The sequence below is a fragment of the Physella acuta genome, unplaced genomic scaffold, assembly GCF_028476545.2.
Source record: "Physella acuta isolate Inbredline_101_S28 unplaced genomic scaffold, ASM2847654v3 ptg000889l, whole genome shotgun sequence".
Classification (NCBI taxonomy): domain Eukaryota; kingdom Metazoa; phylum Mollusca; class Gastropoda; family Physidae; genus Physella; species Physella acuta.
The window spans coordinates 532,975-555,000 of record NW_026732406.1 but is presented as its reverse complement, the minus strand read 5'-3'; the positions used below and the strand labels follow the sequence as shown (position 1 = coordinate 555,000).

General features: G+C 42.0%; 1 protein-coding gene and 1 long non-coding RNA gene across 2 annotated transcripts in view; one reads left to right on the top strand and one right to left on the bottom strand.

Annotated features, from left to right (window-relative positions):
• LOC131952708 (androglobin) overlaps positions 1 to 4,130 on the bottom strand; it is an 80,264-nt gene extending 76,134 nt beyond the window's left edge. The window contains exon 1 of the mRNA XM_059315501.1: positions 3,933 to 4,130. Within this exon, the coding sequence (XP_059171484.1) occupies positions 3,933 to 3,997 (65 nt within the window). The 5' untranslated portion in view covers positions 3,998 to 4,130. The remainder of the gene's footprint in view (positions 1 to 3,932) is intronic.
• A 3,763-nt stretch (positions 4,131 to 7,893) lies between these two features.
• On the top strand, positions 7,894 to 12,789 carry LOC131952712 (uncharacterized). The gene is made up of 5 exons (XR_009388559.1): positions 7,894 to 8,065; positions 8,433 to 8,486; positions 9,207 to 9,275; positions 10,260 to 10,313; positions 12,672 to 12,789. It is a non-coding gene; the product is annotated as an uncharacterized LOC131952712 (long non-coding RNA).
• Positions 12,790 to 22,026: the final 9,237 nt, after the last annotated feature.

The window sequence follows — 22,026 nt, the reverse complement described above, 5'->3', positions numbered from 1 at the left end:
TGCTAAGTGCAAACAGAGTAGTGGGGCACTGTCTTATGTGTGCTTTGCCCAATGCACCAAGTTTTGTCCTCTCCTGTTTTTCTATTTCTAAACTGAGCCAACTCTAATGTAACAAAACAGACCCCCCCCCCGCCCCCACCCCCCTTCGCCATAGACCGACTACGGACTCAGTTACCCCCCGGATATCCGGTACCTGCTGACAGCGCATGCGCCTGGCTACGTCACTTGCTTGACGTTTACCAAAAGCTCACCAGGCGCAGATCCATCAACTGGCCGTCGTATCGATTTCTGCTTAAAGTCTTGAGATCAATCACTTCCGTTCTGAGCGGATGGTGACGTCATGACCCGTATCTTGACCATTTTTTATGTCACTTGAGTAGCCACACAATCCTCAGTCCCTACCCCACAATCCCCAGTCCCTATCCAACAATCCCCAGTCACAGTAGTAGCCCCACAATCCTCAGTCCCTACCCCACAATCCCCAGTCACAGTAGTAGCCCCACAAATCTCAGTCCCTACCCCACAATCCACAGTCCCTACCCACACTCCTCAGTCCCTATCCCACAATCCCCAGCCACAGTAGTAGCCCCACAATCCCCATTCTCTTCACTACAAGCCCCAGCCGCTCGTCCCACAATCCCCGGTCACAACCCCATAAATCCCCCGTCACTAGCCCTCAATCCCCAGTCACCTCCCCACAATCCCGAGCCACTGTAGTAGCCCTACAATCTCCAGTCCATGGGAGGGGGGGGGGAATGCCTGGGTGAAACTGTTCCGCACGCAAACTACAAAAATCTAGGCCTTCGGGGGAAAAATCTGTACGTAGAAAATCTGTACGTAGAAAATCTGTACGTAGAAAATCTGTACGTAGAAAATCTGTACGTAGAAAATCTGTACATAGAAAATCTGTACGTAGAAAATCTGTACATAGAAAATCTGTACATAGAAAATATGTACGTAGAAAATTTGTACACAAGGATTGAATCGATTAAGCTAGACTGCACACGTAATTTACGTAGAGAAGTTAACTAACAGTTGTTATCATTCTATAATATATCGTTTAGATTAGTTTAGGAACAAATAGGTCTCGCGATGTAGGGTGTAGGCATGTTGGTAATTGATGCGCTAGCTTGTGATGTTGGATGATCAGGCATTGGGGATAAAGTTGGTGGCAAGTCAATGGTGTTTTTTGTTGGTGGTATATCGATCGTGCTCTAAACGTGTTAAGGTCAGTATGCTGAGTTGGTTCAACTCCTGTTTTGTGTGTAAAAGTTGCCAACAATCCTTCCCACCACACACATGCTGTACCCAACTATCCCACCTCATCCAATAGAAATAAAATAACATCATCCTCCCCACCACGCATAGGCTATGTTGTACCTGTCCCCTCACCAACCCACACAGATTTTTTATACACCTTCCCCCACACCCCTTAGACTATACTCCCAATCGCACAAATGCTATTTTGTACCCCCCAGCACCAGGGGCGTAGCGAGGGGGGGGGGCGGGGGGTGCGGACCGCACCGGGTGACACCATTTAGGGGGGTGACACCAAGGCAAAAAATAGCAAAATATATAGAGAAAAACTTGAGGGGGGGGGGTGCAAATCGCAAGTTTGAGGGGGGGGGGGGTGCAAATCGAAAACTTGAAAGTTTGTCCCCGGGAAGGGTCGCAACGCCTCTGGGGGGTGACACCGTTAAGTGCCGCACCGGGTTACACCCGACCTCGCTACGCCACTGCCCAGCACAAAGGAAGCTATTTTAACTCTCCCTGACCGCAATTCTTAACCCAAGACTTGACCATGACCTTAACCTGACCTTAGCCCTGACCGACACAATAACACCCGCCAATAAACACAATTCAAATCCAAGCGTCACCTAATTTCCTAAGGTAAGTGGCTTGTGCTTGTACTGTTTGCAAGGCTCACCCTGCAAGGAGCCACCAACTCAGGCGGGATGTAAGCTAGTAGACCTACGTACACCAACTCAGGCGGGATGTAAACTAGTAGACCTACGTACACCAACTCAGGCGGGATGTAAGCTAGTAGACCTACGTACACCAACTCAGGCGGGATGTAAACAAGTAGACCTACGTACACCAACTCAGGCGGGATGTAAACTAGTAGACCTACGTACACCAACTCAGGCGGGATGTAAGCTAGTAGACCTACGTACACCAACTCAGGCGGGATGTAAACAAGTAGACCTACGTACACCAACTCAGGCGGGATGTAAACTAGTAGACCTACGTACACCAACTCAGGCGGGATGTAAACTAGTAGACCTACGTACACCAACTCAGGCGGGATGTAAACTAGTAGACCTACGTACACCAACTCAGGCGGGATGTAAACTAGTAGACCTACGTACACCAACTCAGGCGGGATGTAAGCTAGTAGACCTACGTACACCAACTAAGCGGGATGTAAACTAGTAGACCTACGTACACCAACTCAGGCGGGATGTAAACTAGTAGACCTACGTACACCAACTCAGCGGGATGTAAGCTAGTAGACCTACGTACACCAACTAAGCGGGATGTAAACAAGTAGACCTACGTACACCAACTCAGGCGGGATGTAAACTAGTAGACCTACGTACACCAACTCAGGCGGGATGTAAACTAGTAGACCTACGTACACCAACTCAGCGGGATGTAAGCTAGTAGACCTACGTACACTAACTCAGGCGGGATGTAAACTAGTAGACCTACGTACACCAACTCAGGCGGGATGTAAGCTAGTAGACCTACGTACACCGACTCAGGCGGGATGTAAGCTAGTAGACCTACGTACACCAACTCAGCGGGATGTAAGCTAGTAGACCTACGTACACTAACTCAGGCGGGATGTAAACTAGTAGACCTACGTACACCAACTCAGGCGGGATGTAAACTAGTAGACCTACGTACACCAACTCAGGCGGGATGTAAACTAGTAGACCTACGTACACCAAATCAGGCGGGATGTAAACTAGTAGACCTACGTACACCAACTCAGGCGGGATGTAAACTAGTAGACCTACGTACACCAACTCAAGCGGGATGTAAACTAGTAGACCTACGTACACCAACTCAGGCGGGATGTAAACTAGTAGACCTACGTACACCAACTCAGGCGGGATGTAAACTAGTAGACCTACGTACACCAACTCAGGCGGGATGTAAACTAGTAGACCTACGTACACCAACTCAGGCGGGATGTAAACTAGTAGACCTACGTACACCAACTCAAACAGAATGTAAACTAGTAGACCTACGTACACCAACTCAGGCGGGATGTAAACTAGTAGACCTACGTACACCAACTCAGGCGGGATGTAAACTAGTAGACCTACGTACACCAACTCAAACAGAATGTAAACTAGTAGACCTACGTACACCAACTCAGGCGGGATGTAAACTAGTAGACCTACGTACACCAACTCAGGCGGGATGAAAAACTAGTAGACCTACGTACACCAACTCAGGCGGGATGTAAACTAGTAGACCTACGTACACCAACTCAGGCGGGATGTAAACTAGTAGACCTACGTACACCAACTCAAACAGAATGTAAACTAGTAGACCTACGTACACCAACTCAGGCGGGATGTAAGCTAGTAGACCTACGTACACCAACTCAGGCGGGATGTAAACTAGTAGACCTACGTACACCAACTCAAACAGAATGTAAACTAGTAGACCTACGTACACCTACTCAGAAGGGATGTAAGCTAGTAGACCTACGTACACCAACTTAGACGGGATGTAAACTAGTAGACCTACGTACACCTACTCAGAAGGGATGTAAACTAGTAGACCTACGTACACCAACTCAAACAGAATGTAAACTAGTAGACCTACGTACACCTACTCAGAAGGGATGTAAACTAGTACTTAGTAGACCTACGTACACCAACTTAGACGGGATGTAAACTAGTAGACCTACGTACACTGGAAATTTCCACGACTCCCCTGTAGAAAATTCTCCTGATGATGTTCGCTGAGAATTGGGCATGGCTACGTTAGCTGTTGGTGAGCAGACGATAGGTGGCAGTTAGGCCTAAGGGTGGATCACTAGGCACACCGTGAGCAGACGATAGGTGGCAGTGAGGCCTAAGGGTGGATCACTAGGCACACCGACTGCTTGTCGCCGCCATTAGCCACAGTATGAGTACTCACGGGCCCATGTTTACGTCTCGCCATCCAAATTTTATCCTAACCTAATCAACCTTTGACAGAATTTTTACATAATTAAAAACAATATTACTTGAATTTTAAGAACGCGGATGCTATAAACACTAGCGCTAACCCGAAATTCTCGAGTTCGAATCCGGGATCCAGTCAGTAGAACCTCCCTGAGTCCGTCCAGCTCTATTGAGTACCTAACTCATGTTCGGGAAAGTAAAGGCGGCTGTCATAGTGCTAACCACACGATCCCTTCATATGCCAGACACACAGACAGGTGAACTCTACTTCACCTGTTCCATGGACAGTCAGTTTCGAAATGGAACTTTACTTTTTTTTTTATTAAAATAAAAATATTTGATTAATTCGAATACAACTTAATAGTTTCGAATGACATATGATGTAAAGAGATTAAAATTAACAACAAAAGTAATTTTGGTTTAAGATATTATAATCTTATACACGTATAAATAGATTGGGTTCTATAAACGTTACTTTGCTATATTATTTTGATTAAGTGTTTGTGTGTGGAGGGGGGGGGATTAGGGATCAAATAACGTAAGAATGTAAATAATGTAAGGACATCAAAGTGAATCAACACCTCATAAATCATTTTTTTAGCACCACGCGATTACAAACTTATTTCACCACAAACTTTTCCGTTTTGGTGCGCAAAATTATTGCGTAAAAGTAATTTCTAATTTCCTCAGTCGTTTTTCTCAAGTAGTAGATCTATATTAGATTTGTTCTATTTTGTTTAGTTGTATTTTACTTCAGATTGTTTAGGAAAAAGCTTCAAGTAGCCAAAGATGGATGGGTATTTAAGTAGTAGTAGTAGACCTTATACCCGGTATGTAAGTAGTAGTGGACCTTATATATGTAAGTAGTAGTAGACTTGGATATATATATATATATATATATATATATATATATATATATATATATATATATATATGTGTGTGTGTGTGTGTGTGTGTGTTACGGTCAATGAAACCGCACCCAGAATAGTGAAAACGCGATCATAACTTAGTCTAGAATATACATTTGCCAGGACATCCCGGCCAAAGCGCGCATTGGCCGGCCAATGTACAAAATACGCTGTCAAGTTTAAGCGCTTCGGACTTTGGCCAGCACGTCCCGGCTAGTGCGCGCAATGTAGGAAATACGCTCTTAGTGCAAAGTTCTTCGGGCTTTGGCCAAGAGAGCCGGCCAATGCGCACATTAGCCGGCCAATACGGGCTAAGGTCGCACTTCGGGCTTTGACCGTAACATATATATTTTATTATATATATGGGAGGCCTCGTCCAAGCTTAATCCGCCCATACATGGTTTAAAGGTAAGAGGGATGGCTGGCTAAATTTTATCTAATTGATTTTAAATTTATAATTAGAAAACAAATTATACCATGGCCTATCATCAAAACAACAACACAAAATAGGAAAAGTCGTTAAGAAATAATACAGAAAATATCACTGTACAGGTCGTTATAAGAAGAAATCTCTCAACGGTATGCGTTTGGTAAGCCCCAGTTTAACCAAGGTATGGGATAAAGTGGCTGATACCACAATCATGGAGTCTCTCTTCCAGTCTAATCGGTTTGTGAATTAATTATTTCCTTGGAGACGCTCATGCACTATTCCGATATTCGATCGGACTGCAATATGTCTGTTTTCTATTGGATAATATAAAATCTCATTTGTATGTGAACAAATAATATGCTTATACGTGTTGTGGGTACGCTGTTTAAGGATTTACACAACATAATTTATCAACAGTAAGAATAATTCTGTGGGCCTCAACAATCTTCTGGTGACTATTTTATTTACTTATCTACTGCAATTACGTATAACAATTCTTACTACATGGGCATTTGATAGAAATCCAGAGAAACAAGTTTGAGTGTATGTATATTAAATATCCCAAGCGCCAATATCTGGCAATTGTGCCGGGGTATGGGCCAGCAACTAAAGCTCTCAAGAGTTCTCTGTCCTGCTGGGGTATGGGTCACCAACTACAGTCTTCTAGAGTTCTCTGTCCTGCTGGACTATGGGCCACCAACTACAGCTCTCCAGAGTTCTCTGTCCTGCTGGAGTATGGGCCACCAACTACAGCTCTCCAGAGTTCTCTGTCCTGCTGGAGTATGGGCCACCAACTACAGCTCTCCAGAGTTCTCTGTCCTGCTGGAGTATGGGCCACCAACTACAGCTCTCCAGAGTTCTCTACCCTGCTGGAGTATGGGCCACCAACTACAGTCTTCTAGAGTTCTCTGTCCTGCTGGACTATGGGCCACCAACTAAAGCTCTCCAGAGTTCTCTGTCCTGCTGGAGTATGGGCCACCAACTACAGCTCTCCAGTTCTCTGTCCTGCTGGAGTGTGTGCCACCAACTACAGCTCTCCAGAGTTCTCTGTCCTGCTGGAGTATGGGCCACCAACTACAGTCTTCTAGAGTTCTCTGTCCTGCTGGGGTGTAGGCCACCAACTACAGCTATCCAGAGTTCTCTGTCCTGCTGGAGTATGGGCCACCAACTACAGCTCTCCAGAGTTCTCTGTCCTGCTGGAGTATGGGCCACCAACTACAGTCTTCTAGAGTTCTCTGTCCTGCTGGACTATGGGCCACCAACTAAAGCTCTCCAGAGTTCTCTGTCCTGCTGGAGTATGGGCCACCAACTACAGCTCTCCAGTTCTCTGTCCTGCTGGAGTGTGTGCCACCAACTACAGCTCTCCAGAGTTCTCTGTCCTGCTGGAGTATGGGCCACCAACTACAGTCTTCTAGAGTTCTCTGTCCTGCTGGGGTGTAGGCCACCAACTACAGCTATCCAGAGTTCTCTGTCCTGCTGGAGTATGGGCCACCAACTACAGCTCTCCAGAGTTCTCTGTCCTGCTGGAGTATGGGCCACCAACTACAGCTCTCCAGAGTTCTCTGTCCTGCTGGAGTATGGGCCACCAACTACAGTCTTCTAGAGTTCTCTGTCCTGCTGGGGTGTAGGCCACCAACTACAGCTCTCCAGAGTTCTCTGTCCTGCTGGAGTATGGGCCACCAACTACAGCTCTCCAGAGTTCTCTGTCCTGCTGGAGTATGGGCCACCAACTACAGCTCTCCAGAGTTCTCTGTCCTGCTTGAGTATAGGCCACCAACTATAGCTCTCCAGAGTTCTCTGTCCTGCTGGAGTATGGGCCACCAACTACAGCTCTCCAGAGTTCTCTGTCCTGCTGGAGTATGGGCCACCAACTACAGCTAGACAGAGTTCTCTGTCCTGCTGGAGTATGGGCCACCAACTACAGCTCTCCAGAGTTCTCTGTCCTGCTGGAGTATGGGCCACCAACTACAGCTCTCCAGAGTTCTCTGTCCTGCTGGAGTATGGACCACCAAATACAGCTCTCCAGAGTTCTCTGTCCTGCTGGAGTATGGGCCACCAACTACAGCTAGACAGAGTTCTGTGTAGTTGACGTATCTGTCTAGCTGGTTCCATTTAGATCTTAATGTTTAACTCTTTAGACCACCTATACTTTCAAATCTCGGATAGCTTTAATGTCAAAACTGTCCATATTTACGTTATAGGGGAGATAAGAGCTCTCTATACTCAGTAGCTGTAGAAATAGACAGTCTATCTGCAATTTCGGTCAGTTCTCGAAAATAAATTAACAATGTTTTTACAAAATATACTGTGTTTATAATTTATTTCCAGTCTTTCCCACACGAATAAGATTGTTATTAAATTATTAAACGACGAAAGTTAAACCAAAATGTTACACGCAGATATACCGCTTTATTTGATCTGTTTAAGCGTGTGGACTTATTCAACTAAAACCATTTTGACATTGTCCCAGACCTCTCTAACAGAATGAACCTCTCGTCTGCTTTGATCCTTGTCGTGGTGGCTGTTGCTGTGGTGATGGCGTAAGGTTTTATATTTAGAAGTTGTGGTGCAATGACCGAAAGAGTTTTTTAAATTGTATTTGTGCTTGAATATTGAATATTATCTTACATATAGAAGAATCGTGAAAAATGGACATATATATATATATATATATATATATATATATATATATATATATATATATATATATATATATATATATACATATGTATACGTATATATATATATACACATATGTATATATACATCTATATATACTTACAAATATATATATATACACATGTATGAATATATATATATATATATATATATATATATATATATATATATATATATATATATATATATATATATATATATATATATATATATATATATATATATTAGACGGTACCCTAATTGTGATACTGATGGAGATTGCAAAAAAGGAGAAATTTGCAGGTAATTTCTATTCATCGTGTAAGCTTTTATTTAGCTAGGTTTTTCCTACAGTTAAACATATAACACATAGGAGTGTATACAAACATAATCAGTATATTATAAACACAGGGGTGGATTGGTTGTATATAGGAGGCCCTGGACATTTTATAAGAGGCTAAATTTTTACTGTGCGCCTTTTGCCCCTATTATATTGAATTTTACATCTTGGTATGGAGGAATGGAAATGGCAAAATACCAAGAACCTATTTTGTTTTAAGTCATAACACGAATAGGACTATGATCCTGGGGGCCCACCGGGATATCTTCAGAGTTTCTTCCAGGCATCTCTCCGGGGCCCCCCGAAATTTTTACCGCCCCCCCCCCCCCCCCACCCGAACGAAATTAAATTTATATAATTTATATAGAAAATATATACTTTTAACAGTGTCCGCCCCCCCCCCCCCCCCCGAAAAAAGTCTACCGCCCCCCCCCCCGAAAATTTCAAGTGCCCCCCCCCCCCCCCTGGAGAAAAAAAGTCTGGAAGAAACACTGGATATCTTACTCGGGACCCACCGGGATCTTCCCCGGTAGACCTGCCGGCCAGTCCACCTTGGCATACACATACATATACACATACATATACACATACATATACACATACATATACACAAACATATACACAAACACGCAGACACATCTACAACTAGCTACCATCTCTACACACATATTTGTGTTGTGTAGATTTGAAGTCCACTATAAAAGAAAAACCTGCCGACCTGCTGAGAAAATAATCAACCCCATTAGTTTTGGGTAAGTAAATAATCTAGGGAGAACGCTGAATGGGAGAAGTTTTGAATTGTTTCTCTGTGGTAAAAAAAAATGGTGTGGCTGTTTTACCCATTTCTTTGCTTAAAAGTTCCTCTTTAAAAATGATTTTTTTTGAAAATTGATTTAATCTATAAATATAACAGTTCTAAAGTTGTGATCTACGTCTTATCTATATTGACTAATATTTTCTGTGTTTCTCTCCGACTTAATTCTCCGGTTCGATACTCGGGAGGGGCTCCCGGTCAAAAAACCCCTGGACAACCCCCCCCCCCCCCCCCGCGATATAAGCCCCCTGGACAAAAACCCCCCTCGATATAAGTCGCGGGGGTTATTATCCGGGGGGTTTATATCGCTGGGGGTTTTGTCCAGGGGGTTTATGTCGGGGGGTTTATGTCGGGGGGTTTATGTCGGGGGGTTTATGTCCAGGGGTTTTTTGTCCAGGGGGTTTTTGTCGGGGGGGTTTTGTCCAGGGGGTTTTTGTCGGGGGGTTTTTGTCCAGGGGTTTTTTGACCGGACACCCGCTGGAGGGGGTGGGGGCTTATTCTCCGGGGGGGGGGGGGCTTATTCTCCGGGGGGGGGGGTACTCTGGTAAAAGTTTATATTTTCTATTAATATGTTAATTATATTTCGTTCGGGGGAGGGGCGGTAGATATTATTCGCCCCCCCCCCAAGATGCCTGAGAGAAAATCTGATATTAAGCAGCGTTTGCAAACACTCCTCGAGTTGTGGTGTGAAGATAGGTTGGAACCGTCAATAGTAGGCCTAGCAACACATGGGTTACAGCGTGTATGCCTCTTCGTGGTCTAGAAATCATTGTCATGACGTCATGCTTTTTTTTACCCCTGGGCTTCCCCTTGTTACACATTGTCATAAATTCCACCCCCCCCCTCCCCACTCCCCCACAATGCGTATGATGTTTATGGACGACCCCTCATTGTGTTTCGCATCTTTTTTTCCTGTTTTTAGACACCCCCCTGCCTGCGAAACTAAAGCGGACTGCACAGGAAACAGACACTGCGTGTAAGTTTATTAAACTTCGAACACATGTAATTAAATTATATTCAAACATACTTACACACAGTGGCGTAGGCGAAGGGGCTGGGTTAGGGGGCTATAACCCTTCACACCCCCCTCCATAAAAACTTTTGAGTACTGTGTTGCGACTAGCTTTCAATACTTTCATTTAATACAAAACACGATCCAAGACAATGTTCAGTACTTTATTCGCCCTCACTTTTTTCCACACATTACACACTGATGCCCTTTTCGCTAGTCCAGAGGCGTAACGACGGGGGGTACATATGTCCCCGGGCGCCGACCGTAGGGGCGCCAAAATAAGCTCATTTAGCTGCTATTTTGAATTATAAATATAAAAAAATATATGGGGCGGGGGGTGCGCCAATTTGAAAAGTTGTTCCCGGGCGCCGGGAGGGGTTGCTACGCCCCTGCGCTAGTCTCTACCGAAAAGCCCCCACCACCCCAACAATCGTTCACTCCCGCTTTTATACCCGCATTCGACCATGGGGTAACAATACATCAACTCCCTTAGTCTTCAAGAAGATTCCGCCCTCTCTTCAGATTTCACAGGCGCCTGGCGTTTCACATTTAAGTAAGCCTTGTATAGTGTGTGTCCAAGTAAGCCTTGTATAGTGTGTGTCCAAGTAAGCCTAGCACAGTGTGTGTCCAAGTAAGCCTAGCACAGTGTGTGTCCAAGTAAGCCTAGCACAGTGTGTGTCCAAGTAAGCCTAGCACAGTGTGTGTCCAAGTAAGCCTTGTATAGTGTGTGTCCAAGTAAGCCTAGCACAGTGTGTGTCCAAGTAAGCCTAGCACAGTGTGTGTCCAAGTAAGCCTAGCACAGTGTGTGTCCAAGTAAGCCTTGTATAGTGTGTGTCCAAGTAAGCCTAGCACAGTGTGTGTCCAAGTAAGCCTAGCACAGTGTGTGTCCAAGTAAGCCTAGCACGGTGTGTGTCCAAGTAAGCCTAGCACAGTGTGTGTCCAAGTAAGCCTAGCACAGTGTGTCCAAGTAAGCCTTTTATAATGTGTGTCCAAGTAAGCATAGCACAGTGTGTGTCCAAGTAAGCCTAGCACAGTGTGTGTCAAAGTAAGCCTAGCACAGTGTGTGTCCAAGTAAGCCTAGCACAGTGTGTGTCCAAGTAAGACTAGCACAGTGTGTGTCCAAGTAAGCCTAGCACAGTGTGTGTCCAAGTAAGACTAGCACAGTGTGTGTCCAAGTAAGCCTTGTATAGTGTGTGTCCAAGTAAGACTAGCACAGTGTGTGTCCAAGTAAGCCTTGTATAGTGTGTGTCCAAGTAAGCCTAGCACAGTGTGTGTCCAAGTAAGCCTAGCACGGTGTGTGTCCAAGTAAGCCTAGCACAGTGTGTGTCCAAGTAAGCCTAGCACAGTGTGTCCAAGTAAGCCTTTTATAATGTGTGTCCAAGTAAGCATAGCACAGTGTGTGTCCAAGTAAGCCTAGCACAGTGTGTGTCAAAGTAAGCCTAGCACAGTGTGTGTCCAAGTAAGCCTAGCACAGTGTGTGTCCAAGTAAGACTAGCACAGTGTGTGTCCAAGTAAGCCTAGCACAGTGTGTGTCCAAGTAAGACTAGCACAGTGTGTGTCCAAGTAAGCCTTGTATAGTGTGTGTCCAAGTAAGACTAGCACAGTGTGTGTCCAAGTAAGCCTTGTATAGTGTGTGTCCAAGTAAGCCTAGCACAGTGTGTGTCAAAGTAAGCCTAGCACAGTGTGTGTCCAAGTAAGCCTAGAACAGTGTGTGTCCAAGTAAGCCTAGCACAGTATGTGTCCAAGTAAGCCTAGCACAGTGTGTGTCCAAGTAAGCCTAGCACAGTGTGTGTCCAAGTAAGCCTAGCACAGTGTGTGTCCAAGTAAGCCTAGCACGGTGTGTGTCCAAGTAAGCCTAGCACAGTGTGTGTCCAAGTAAGCCTAGCACAGTATGTGTCCAAGTAAGCCTAGCACAGTGTGTGTCCAAGTAAGACTAGCACAGTGTGTGTCCAAGTAAGCCTAGCACAGTGTGTGTTCAAGTAAGCCTAGCACAGTGTGTGTCCAAGTAAGCCTAGCACGGTGTGTGTCCAAGTAAGCCTAGCACGGTGTGTGTCCAAGTAAGCCTAGAACAGTGTGTGTCCAAGTAAGCCTTGTATAGTGTGTGTCCAAGTAAGCCTAGCACAGTGTGTGTCCCACCCAGCGCACTTCTCCCTGGGTTAGTTTACAAAAAATTAATAATTGTTTAATTTAAGCACTAATAGGCTTTATTACAGCACCTTACATATTGCAATTTACATATACATAACACATATACATATAGTTGTACACACATATACAGGATGTACCCTCTAATGTATATACCTGCCTTTATATTCCCTTTAGATACAAGGCATTTTATAAGGGGAAGGTGTGCAGCCTTGAACGTGGATAGTGTTAGCTGAGGATGTTTGTCTCAGTGGCAATAAGCTGTTTTAATCCGGACAACTAACTAAACTTTGTTTAACTTTACTTTTAAACCATTTTATCTGGACCGCTGATTTAACTTTATTAATAAACCACTTTATCTGGACACCTAGTTTAACTTTATCATTAAACCATTTTATCTGGACACTTGGTTTAACTTTATTAACACATCACTTTATCCGGACAACAAGTTAACTTTATTGATTTATAATATAGCAAAATATAAAAATGATAAAAAATATTTTTTTAAAAATAAGATAATAAATTAAACATCAACTAGCAATACAAACCAACGTTTAAGAACAACGGGTAAAAATGTGCCAAACATCGTGTGCGTATATCAAGCATGGAGTCCATGGAAGTGTCACTGTCATCATCGTGAGTGTCACTGTCATCATCGTGAGTGTCACTATCATCGTGAGTGTCACTATCATCATCGTGAGTGTCACTGTCATCATCGTGAGTGTCACTATCATCGTGAGTGTCACTATCATGTGTCTAGAGAACCCAACTATTGAATGAACTGGGGTCGGCGTGGTCGAGTCGGTAAAGCTCACGCAACCGAAAAGCCTCGAGTTCGAACCCTCGGGCAGATGAGGCTCGTTAGCTGGGGACAGCTACTCTTCTAGGAGAGACAACTCCAAAATTAAAACAACTGCTGCCTTGTAGTTTGTTCTTGGTTGGACAAAGGCTATGGAAGCAAATCCAAAAAAGAAAAGCAGGCTAAAATCGGAGTCAATGGCCTCAATGGCGCATAACCAGTTGACACGTATCCTTAATTGTGATGGAGGTGTGGTCGAGTCGGCAAAAGCTCATGGTTGATACATTAAAAAAAAGTCTCGAGTTCAACCCTCTAGCAGATAAGGCTCGATCCCTTCCAAAACTAAAAATTAAGAACGAAGAAGAAGAAAAAGAACGAACTGCAGTGGTGGGGTGAGGAAGATAGGAATGCATCATACGACCCCCCCCCCCCCCCCCAATGGCTGTGTGCGACCAAGTTGAGTCCGATGCTGCAAGTGTGGGACATACCGCCCAATGAAGGGCTGTCTGGTGTCTGGTTAACTTTGAATCATTTATGATTTCTGGTTCAAGCAAAAATAAATAAATGAACCAAACAATTTCGTAACGACATGGACAGGTCGATTAACTACATTACAAACCTATTGATTGCAGAGTTTTAGATTATAAAACAAAATTATGCCTAAACCTTGGCTTAAATTCCTAAATCACCAGCTGTAGATGGCAAAATAATTGAATGTCCCACGTAGTGAAATATAATAAGGAATTCAGTTCTAACATATAGAAATGTAATAAGTACTTTATGTCCAACATATAGAAATGTAATAAGTACTTTATGTCCAACATATAGAAATGTAATAAGTACTTTATGTCCAACGTATAGAAATGTAATAAGGACTTTATGTCCAACATATAGAAATGTAATAAGTATTTTATATCCAAGATAAAGAAATGTAATAATAATATATGTTCAACATATAGAAATGTAATAAGCACTTTATGTCCAACATTTAGAAATGTAATAAGGACTATATATTACAAGTGGAGAAATTAAAGTAATAAGGACCTAAGTCCTAGGTAAGATATAGGAAGATACTGAGTCCTACAGACATATAGAACTTCCCTAGATGCCTGGGGAAAAAAATCTCATGACGCCGACCAAAATCAAATTGACTTGGTGAAGTTCTCTAGTCTGTGAAAGAGCTTCTTCCCTGTGTAACAGTGCAAGAATTTTCACGATTTTACGACTAACAGAAGCTACATCTTACAAGCTAGTACGCCTGAATTTTTGCTATGATTTTAATGCATTTGGTTATGAGTAGGTGGACTTACGCTTACTGTTACTACATATTTGTTCTGTAGATTTTATCACGATATGGAGTTGCGTAAGAGAATCCGTCTATTTAATTTACTGCTGAGAATTTATTTAGTCGACAAGGCCTTTGTTCTTGTAAAGTCAAAGCAATTCTTGGAACTTAAGGGGAGACAACACTTCTTTCCGGGGAAAAAAAAGAACAAAAACATGATAGCTTCCCTTGACAGATAATTCTAATTCTATTGTACCGCTGTGGACTTGGTAGGCCTATACAATAATATTAGAATTGAGGCCTATATAAATAGACTTATATGCATGTATTTAGAGCTATATACATATGTTTAGAAACTCTAAAGATGAGATTTATCCTAGGTTTTATTAGGGTAGGGGAGCCTTAGAGAGTTTATTCGATATATACAGTATGCACGATATAGGCTACACGATATACACCAATATTCTCCCATCAAATGGACAGCTGAGACCAGTGGCAACTTTTTTCTACTAAAACATTAAAACTAGTGAAGAAAAAAAAGCATTACTTTGGACTAACAATATACTTCATTTAGCAGAGTTTCTTCCACACATATCTTGCTACCCCCCCCCCCCCCCCCCAGCGAAATAGAATTCATATAGAAAATATATACTTATACCAGTGTCCACCCCCCCCACCCCCGGAAATATTTTAGAACCCCCCCCCCCCGCACCCCCCACTGCCGGCGCCAGGTTAAATAGCGCCCTAGGCAAAACTTATTAAAACACAAATTAATTACTAAAGCATATGTATAAGAAAAAAATTAATTAAAAGAGACATTAATTTATCATCAATTGCATACACGTTATGAGTAGACATCAAAGCCTCCCTTCTCTTTCCCCCCCCCCCACCTCCTTAGAAAATTTCAAGTGCTTTCCCCGCCCCCCCCCCCTCCCGAGAGAAAAAAGTCTCGGGAAAAAAAAACACTGGAAAGAAACCACAGTTTTTGTAGTGTTGGGCTCTCTGCAGACCTCCCAAGGAGAGTTCCAGAACGAAACTTACCTGTTTTAGGCTTGACTGTCGATAGTTATTATTGTAAAATGTCTATATTGTGTGATTATGTAACGGTATTTTTGTTTTTGAAGAATAAAAATAAAAGGTTATAAATGTTATAGATTCCAGCCTACAATTGTTATATATAAATCCTTCAGGAGAGGGTGAAAAATATGAAAAAGACACTTTATTTATTAGATGATTAATTTGCGACTAAGACGATTTTAGACGCATTTGTTGCACTATCTCATAATGTATGTCTACTATTGCAAGTATTTCAATCTACAACGGCTACTGGTGTATTTGTTGTTCAACCTGATAGTGCTAAAAAAAACTACCAAACTATTTTGTTTAGAACTTCTGCTCTGTATAATTTTACAATAGGAAATAATAACTTAAAGTTGTATTTATAAGTAAGCGGTCAACCCAGAGGCGTTGCGAGGGGGAGGGGGGGGGGCGGGGGGTGCGGACCGCACCGGGTGACACCATTTAGGGGGGGTGACACCAAGGTAAAAAAAAAATAGAAAAATATATGGAGAAAAATTTGAGGGGAGGTGCAAATCGAAAGTTTGAGGGGGGGGGGGGGTGCAAATCAAAACTTAAAAGTTTGTCCCCGGGAAGAGTCGCTACGCCTCTGGGGGGTGACACCATTAAGTGCCGCACTGGGTGACAACAGACCTCGCTACGCCACTGGGTCAACCTAATGTGCAGGAATTTGAAATGAATGAAGCAAAGAATTATCTCCCGTTTGGAAATAAAAATACCAAAATTTTATTCAAGGGAAACAGCTTTCACAAGAATAGCTAAATCAACCAAGTGTAACTGACATGCTTGAAAAACACAATAAAACGCTGTAAATTTCATTAGGTAATAATTACAAAAAATTCTTTACATTATCTATGTAACCGTGTCAAAAGAATATATTCTACTTATTGACTATTTAACTATATGTTAAGTCTAAAAACGGTAGCTTTATTATAACATACTTCTAGTCAATATTGATGATATTCATATTATCATTTGTTATTTTCTAAATATTGGTACAACACTTCAAATTTTGGATCCCCTCTAATTGTACGGAAGCCGTTCAAAAAATCAAGTACGGGTAACTTTTTAAGATATTGCCATAATGATAGTATAAATATAAGAAAAATAGGTGATTTGAAAAAAAACAAAGTTCACGCTAAGTTATAATTTCCAGCCTATATAATATTATATATTAAAACTTTAAGAGTGGTAATATAGATTCCTAAAAAACTAAAGATTTTTCAGCTAGAGAACGCCTTTTTTGTTATGATTAGTCAGTTTTTTTTATAACAGCAATTAAACCTAGGCGACCGTCTAATTCGCCCAATAAGCAGCGCCGCCCCCCCCCTCCCCCCCCCCCCCGGAGAAAAAATTATGGAAGAAACAAAGTTCATCGAGATCAGCTGGGTGGTGTCAAAAGAGCCAGTTAGCAATATCGGGTATGTGTTCATTTTGTCAGATTCGTTAAACGCCCTACATGGATGACGACCCCCTCCCTCCCCAATAACCATCAACTTTAGTTAGAGATTTAGATCAAACATCAATCACACACTCTATATGACTTCAGTGATATTTAGATCAAACATCAATCACACACTCTATATGACTTCAGTGATAACTAGATCAAACATCAATCACACACTCTATATGACTTCAGTGATATTTAGATCAAACATCAATCACACACTCTATATGACTTGGGTTTTTTTTCTAAAAACAATGTTTACAGAAAGTTTGGTCATAAACCCCTCGCTGTTTAGTGATTGGGGGAGGGGGAGGCTTACAAGTAGGTATATCTAAAGTAAAGCCAAGTAGGCATATTTAAAGTACAGGAAAGCAGGCATATCTAAAGTACAGGAAAGCAGGCATATCTTATGTACAGATACATAGTCATATCTAAATTATTTACAAGTAGGCATTCCTGAATTAAAGACAAGTACATACGTTTGGCTAAATTATAGACATACAAGCCGGCCTAAAAGCTAAATTTTGACGAGGAAAAAGTCGAATGTTTGTACTCACGAGGAAAAAGTCGAATATTTGTACTCACGAGGAAAAAGACGAATGTTTGTACTCACGAGGAAAAAGACGAATGTTTGTACTCACGAGGAAAAAGACGAATGTTTGTACTCACGAGGAAAAAGACGAATGTTTGTACTCACGAATAAAAAGACGAATGTTTGTACTCACGAGGAAAAGACTAATGTTTGTACTCACGAGGAAAAAGACGAATGTTTGTACTCACGAGGAAAAAGACGAATGTTTGTACTCACGAGGAAAAAGACGAATTTTTGTACTCACGAGTAAAAAGACGAATGTTTGTACTCACGAGGAAAAGATAAATGTTTGTACTCACGAGGAAAAAGACGAATGTTTGTACTCACGAGGAAAAGACGAATGTTTGTACTCACGAGGAAAATGTCGAATGTTTGTACTCACGAGGAAAAAGACGAATGTTTGTACTCACGAGTAAAAAGACGAATGTTTGTACTCACGAGGAAAAAGTCGAATGTTTGTACTCACGAGGAAAAAGACGAATATTTGTACTCACGAGGAAAAAGTCGAATGTTTGTACTCACGAGGAAAAGATAAATGTTTGTACTCACGAGGAAAAGATAAATGTTTGTACTCACGAGGAAAAAGGCGAATGTTTGTACTCACGAGGAAAAAGACGAATGTTTGTACTCACGAGGAAAAAGAAGAATGTTTGTACTCACGAGGAAAAAGTTGAATGTTTGTACTCACGAGGAAAAAGTCGAATGTTTGTACTCACGAGGAAAAAGACGAATGTTTGTACTCACGAGGAAAAAGACGAATGTTTGTACTCACGAGGAAAAGACGAATGTTTGTACTCACGAGGAAAAGATAAATGTTTGTACTCACGAGGAAAAAGACGAATGTTTGTACTCACGAGGAAAAGACGAATGTTTGTACTCACGAGGAAAAAGACGAATGTTTGTACTCACGAGGAAAAAGACGAATGTTTGTACTCACGAGGAAAAGATAAATGTTTGTACTCACGAGGAAAAAGACGAATGTTTGTACTCACGAGGAAAAAGACGAATATTTGTACTCACGAGGAAAAAGTCGAATGTTTGTACTCACGAGGAAAAAGACGAATATTTGTACTCACGAGGAAAAAGTCGAATGTTTGTACTCACGAGGAAAAGATAAATGTTTGTACTCACGAGGAAAAGATAAATGTTTGTACTCACGAGGAAAAAGGCGATGTTTGTACTCACGAGGAAAAAGACGAATGTTTGTACTCACGAGGAAAAAGACGAATGTTTGTACTCACGAGGAAAAAGACGAATGTTTGTACTCACGAGGTAAAAGACGAATGTTTGTACTCACGAGGAAAAGATAAATGTTTGTACTCACGAGGAAAAAGACGAATGTTTGTACTCACGAGGAAAAAGACGAATGTTTGTACTCACGAGGTAAAAGACGAATGTTTGTACTCACGAGGAAAAAGGCGAATGTTTGTACTCACGAGGTAAAAGACGAATGTTTGTACTCACGAGGAAAAGATAAATGTTTGTACTCACGAGGAAAAAGACGAATGTTTGTACTCACGAGGAAAAAGACGAATGTTTGTACTCACGAGGTAAAAGACGAATGTTTGTACTCACGAGGAAAAAGGCGAATGTTTGTACTCACGAGGAAAAAGACGAATGTTTGTACTCACGAGGAAAACGTCGAATGTTTGTACTCACGAGGTAAAAGACGAATGTTTGTACTCACGAGGAAATAGATAAATGTTTGTACTCACGATGAACGCCTCCTGTTGATCTCAGATGGCCTGAGGCTGGAGCGCCGAGTCAGCTGGGTGGAACTCTGGAAGTGGACATCCTTGTTGCTGACCACAGACTTGGTCTTAGACTTGGGAGAGGTCGACGATCTCTCCGTCGCCATTTCGTGGGGCTCTTGGCGTAATCCTTAGTCCAGGGATAATCCTGGCAGAATCATGAGTTAAACTGACAGAATCATTTCTTTAGATCTGTGTTAATCTGAAATAATCCTCTACTTTAAATATGTGTTAAACTGAAATAATCCTCTACTTTAGATCTGTGTTAAACTGAAATAATCCTCTCTTTAGATATGTGTTGAACTGAAACAAATCCTCTACTTTAGATCTGTGTTAATCTGAAATAATCCTCTACTTTAGATCTGTGTTAAACTGAAATAATCCTCTACTTTAGATCTGTGTTAAACTGAAATAATCCTCTCTTTAGATATGTGTTGAACTGAAACAAATCCTCTACTTTAGATCTGTGTTAATCTGAAATAATCCTCTACTTTAGATCTGTGTTAAACTGAAATAATCCTCTACTTTAGATCTGTGTTAAACTGAAATAATCCTCTACTTTAGATCTGTGTTAAACTGAAATAATCCTCTCTTTAGATATGTGTTGAACTGAAACAAATCCTCTACTTTAGATCTGTTTTAAACTGAAATAATCCTCTCTTTAGATATGTGTTGAACTGAAATAATCCTCTACTTTAGATCTGTTTTAAACTGAAATAATCCTCTCTTTAGATCTCTGTTAAACTCAAATAATCATCTCTTTAAATTTGAAATTATTTTCTCTTTAGATATGTGTTCAACTGAAATAATCCTTTCTTTAGATCTGTTTTTAAACTGAAATAATCCACTGTTTAGATCTGGAATAAACTAGCACAACACACTCTGTAGGTCTGGGTTACACTACAGAACTCTCTCAACTCTCCCCCCAGTCAACAAATGTTGACACTGGCCCACCGATCTCAAGTCTAGCAGCGTTAACCCCGTCTAGCGTCCATTGATCCCTCTGTTGCTGTCTTGTTTACATGCCTACCCCCACTGTGTTGGACTACAGGACATACAACCCACCAATATAAACCCTATACCACTTCAAGTCCCTGGGTCATAAAACACCTTCGACACCGGGTGAGACCCATACACGTCGGCCGTGAAAGAGTTCATACACATACAGTCTATGTAATGACTTGTACATGTTATTCCTGTTTCGTTTTTTATTCGAGTGGCGAAAAATTTGAAAAAAAAAAAAAGCAATTATTTTTTTAACTTTCGCACGGCTGAAAAAGACAACTGTCTATTCGCACGGCTGAAAGAGACAACTGTCTATTCAGAGGGAAACGATTTCGGGATAGCTCTGCGGGTAATTGGAATTTTCAATCAGATCGATTCACTTGGACGAGGCGATACGGCCCAGTGATTCGGGCGTTTATCTCGCTTTCTCCGACCCGCCGCCCATTTCCGATCAGTTCTTGAAAATCGATCATTGATAGTGAATGATCTCATCGGCTTGTCGATATCCAATTAACTCCGATCAGTGGAATCGACTGCTGTAGCGTAGGCAGGGGTTAGGGGTTAGGGGGGGGGGTCAGAACCCCCCTCCCCCATAGACCCCTCGGTAGATAAAGGTTGAGCGGGGGTGCAAAATCAAAAGTCTGAGGGGGGGTGCAAATCAAAAGTTTGAGGGGGGTGCAAATCTAAAAATTTGAGGGGGGTGCAAATCAAAAGTTTGAGGGGGGTGCAAATCAAAAGCTTGAGGGGGGTGCAAATCAAAAGTTTGAGGGGGGTGCAAATCAAAAGCTTGAGGGGGGTGCAAATCAAAAGTTTGAGGGGGGTGCAGATCAAAAGTTTGAGGGGGGTGCAAATTAAAAGTTTGAGGGGGTTGCAAATCAAAAGTTTGAGGGGGGGTGCAAATTAAAAGTTTGTCCTCGGGGGCCGGGGAGGGACGCTACGCCTCTGATATATACATTTATGATGCGGGAAAAAACTTGAACCCCCCCCCCCCATGAGACGATCCTGGCTACGCCACTGGCCTGAGATTTACTGTAGCCAACAATATCAAACACGAGATTTACTATAGCCTCCAATATCTGAGATTTACTGTAGCCAACAATATCAAACACGAGATTTACTATAGCCTCCAATATCTGAGATTTACTGTAGCCAACAATACCAAACATGAGATTTACTATAGCCTCCAATATCTGAGAGTTACTGTAAGCCTCCAATACCTGAGATTTACTGTAGCCAACAATTTTCGTATTTAGTATAGCCTCCAATACCTGAGATTTACTGTAGCCAACAATATCAAACACTAGATTTACTATAGCCTCCAATATCTCTGATTTATTGTAAGCCTCCAATATCTGAGATTTACTGTAAGCCTCCAATACCAAACACAAGATTTACTGAATCCACAACTATCTGATATTTATGTATTGACATTCTGTGTGTAAAGAGCACTAAGCAAAGTAAAAAGGCGATATAACCATAAACTGTACTACTCGTAGTGCCAATAGCCGCGTCTTGAGAAGCGTGGAGCCCGCTAGAGTCAACTAGAGACAATTGTTTGACTGCCAAATAGTGCTGT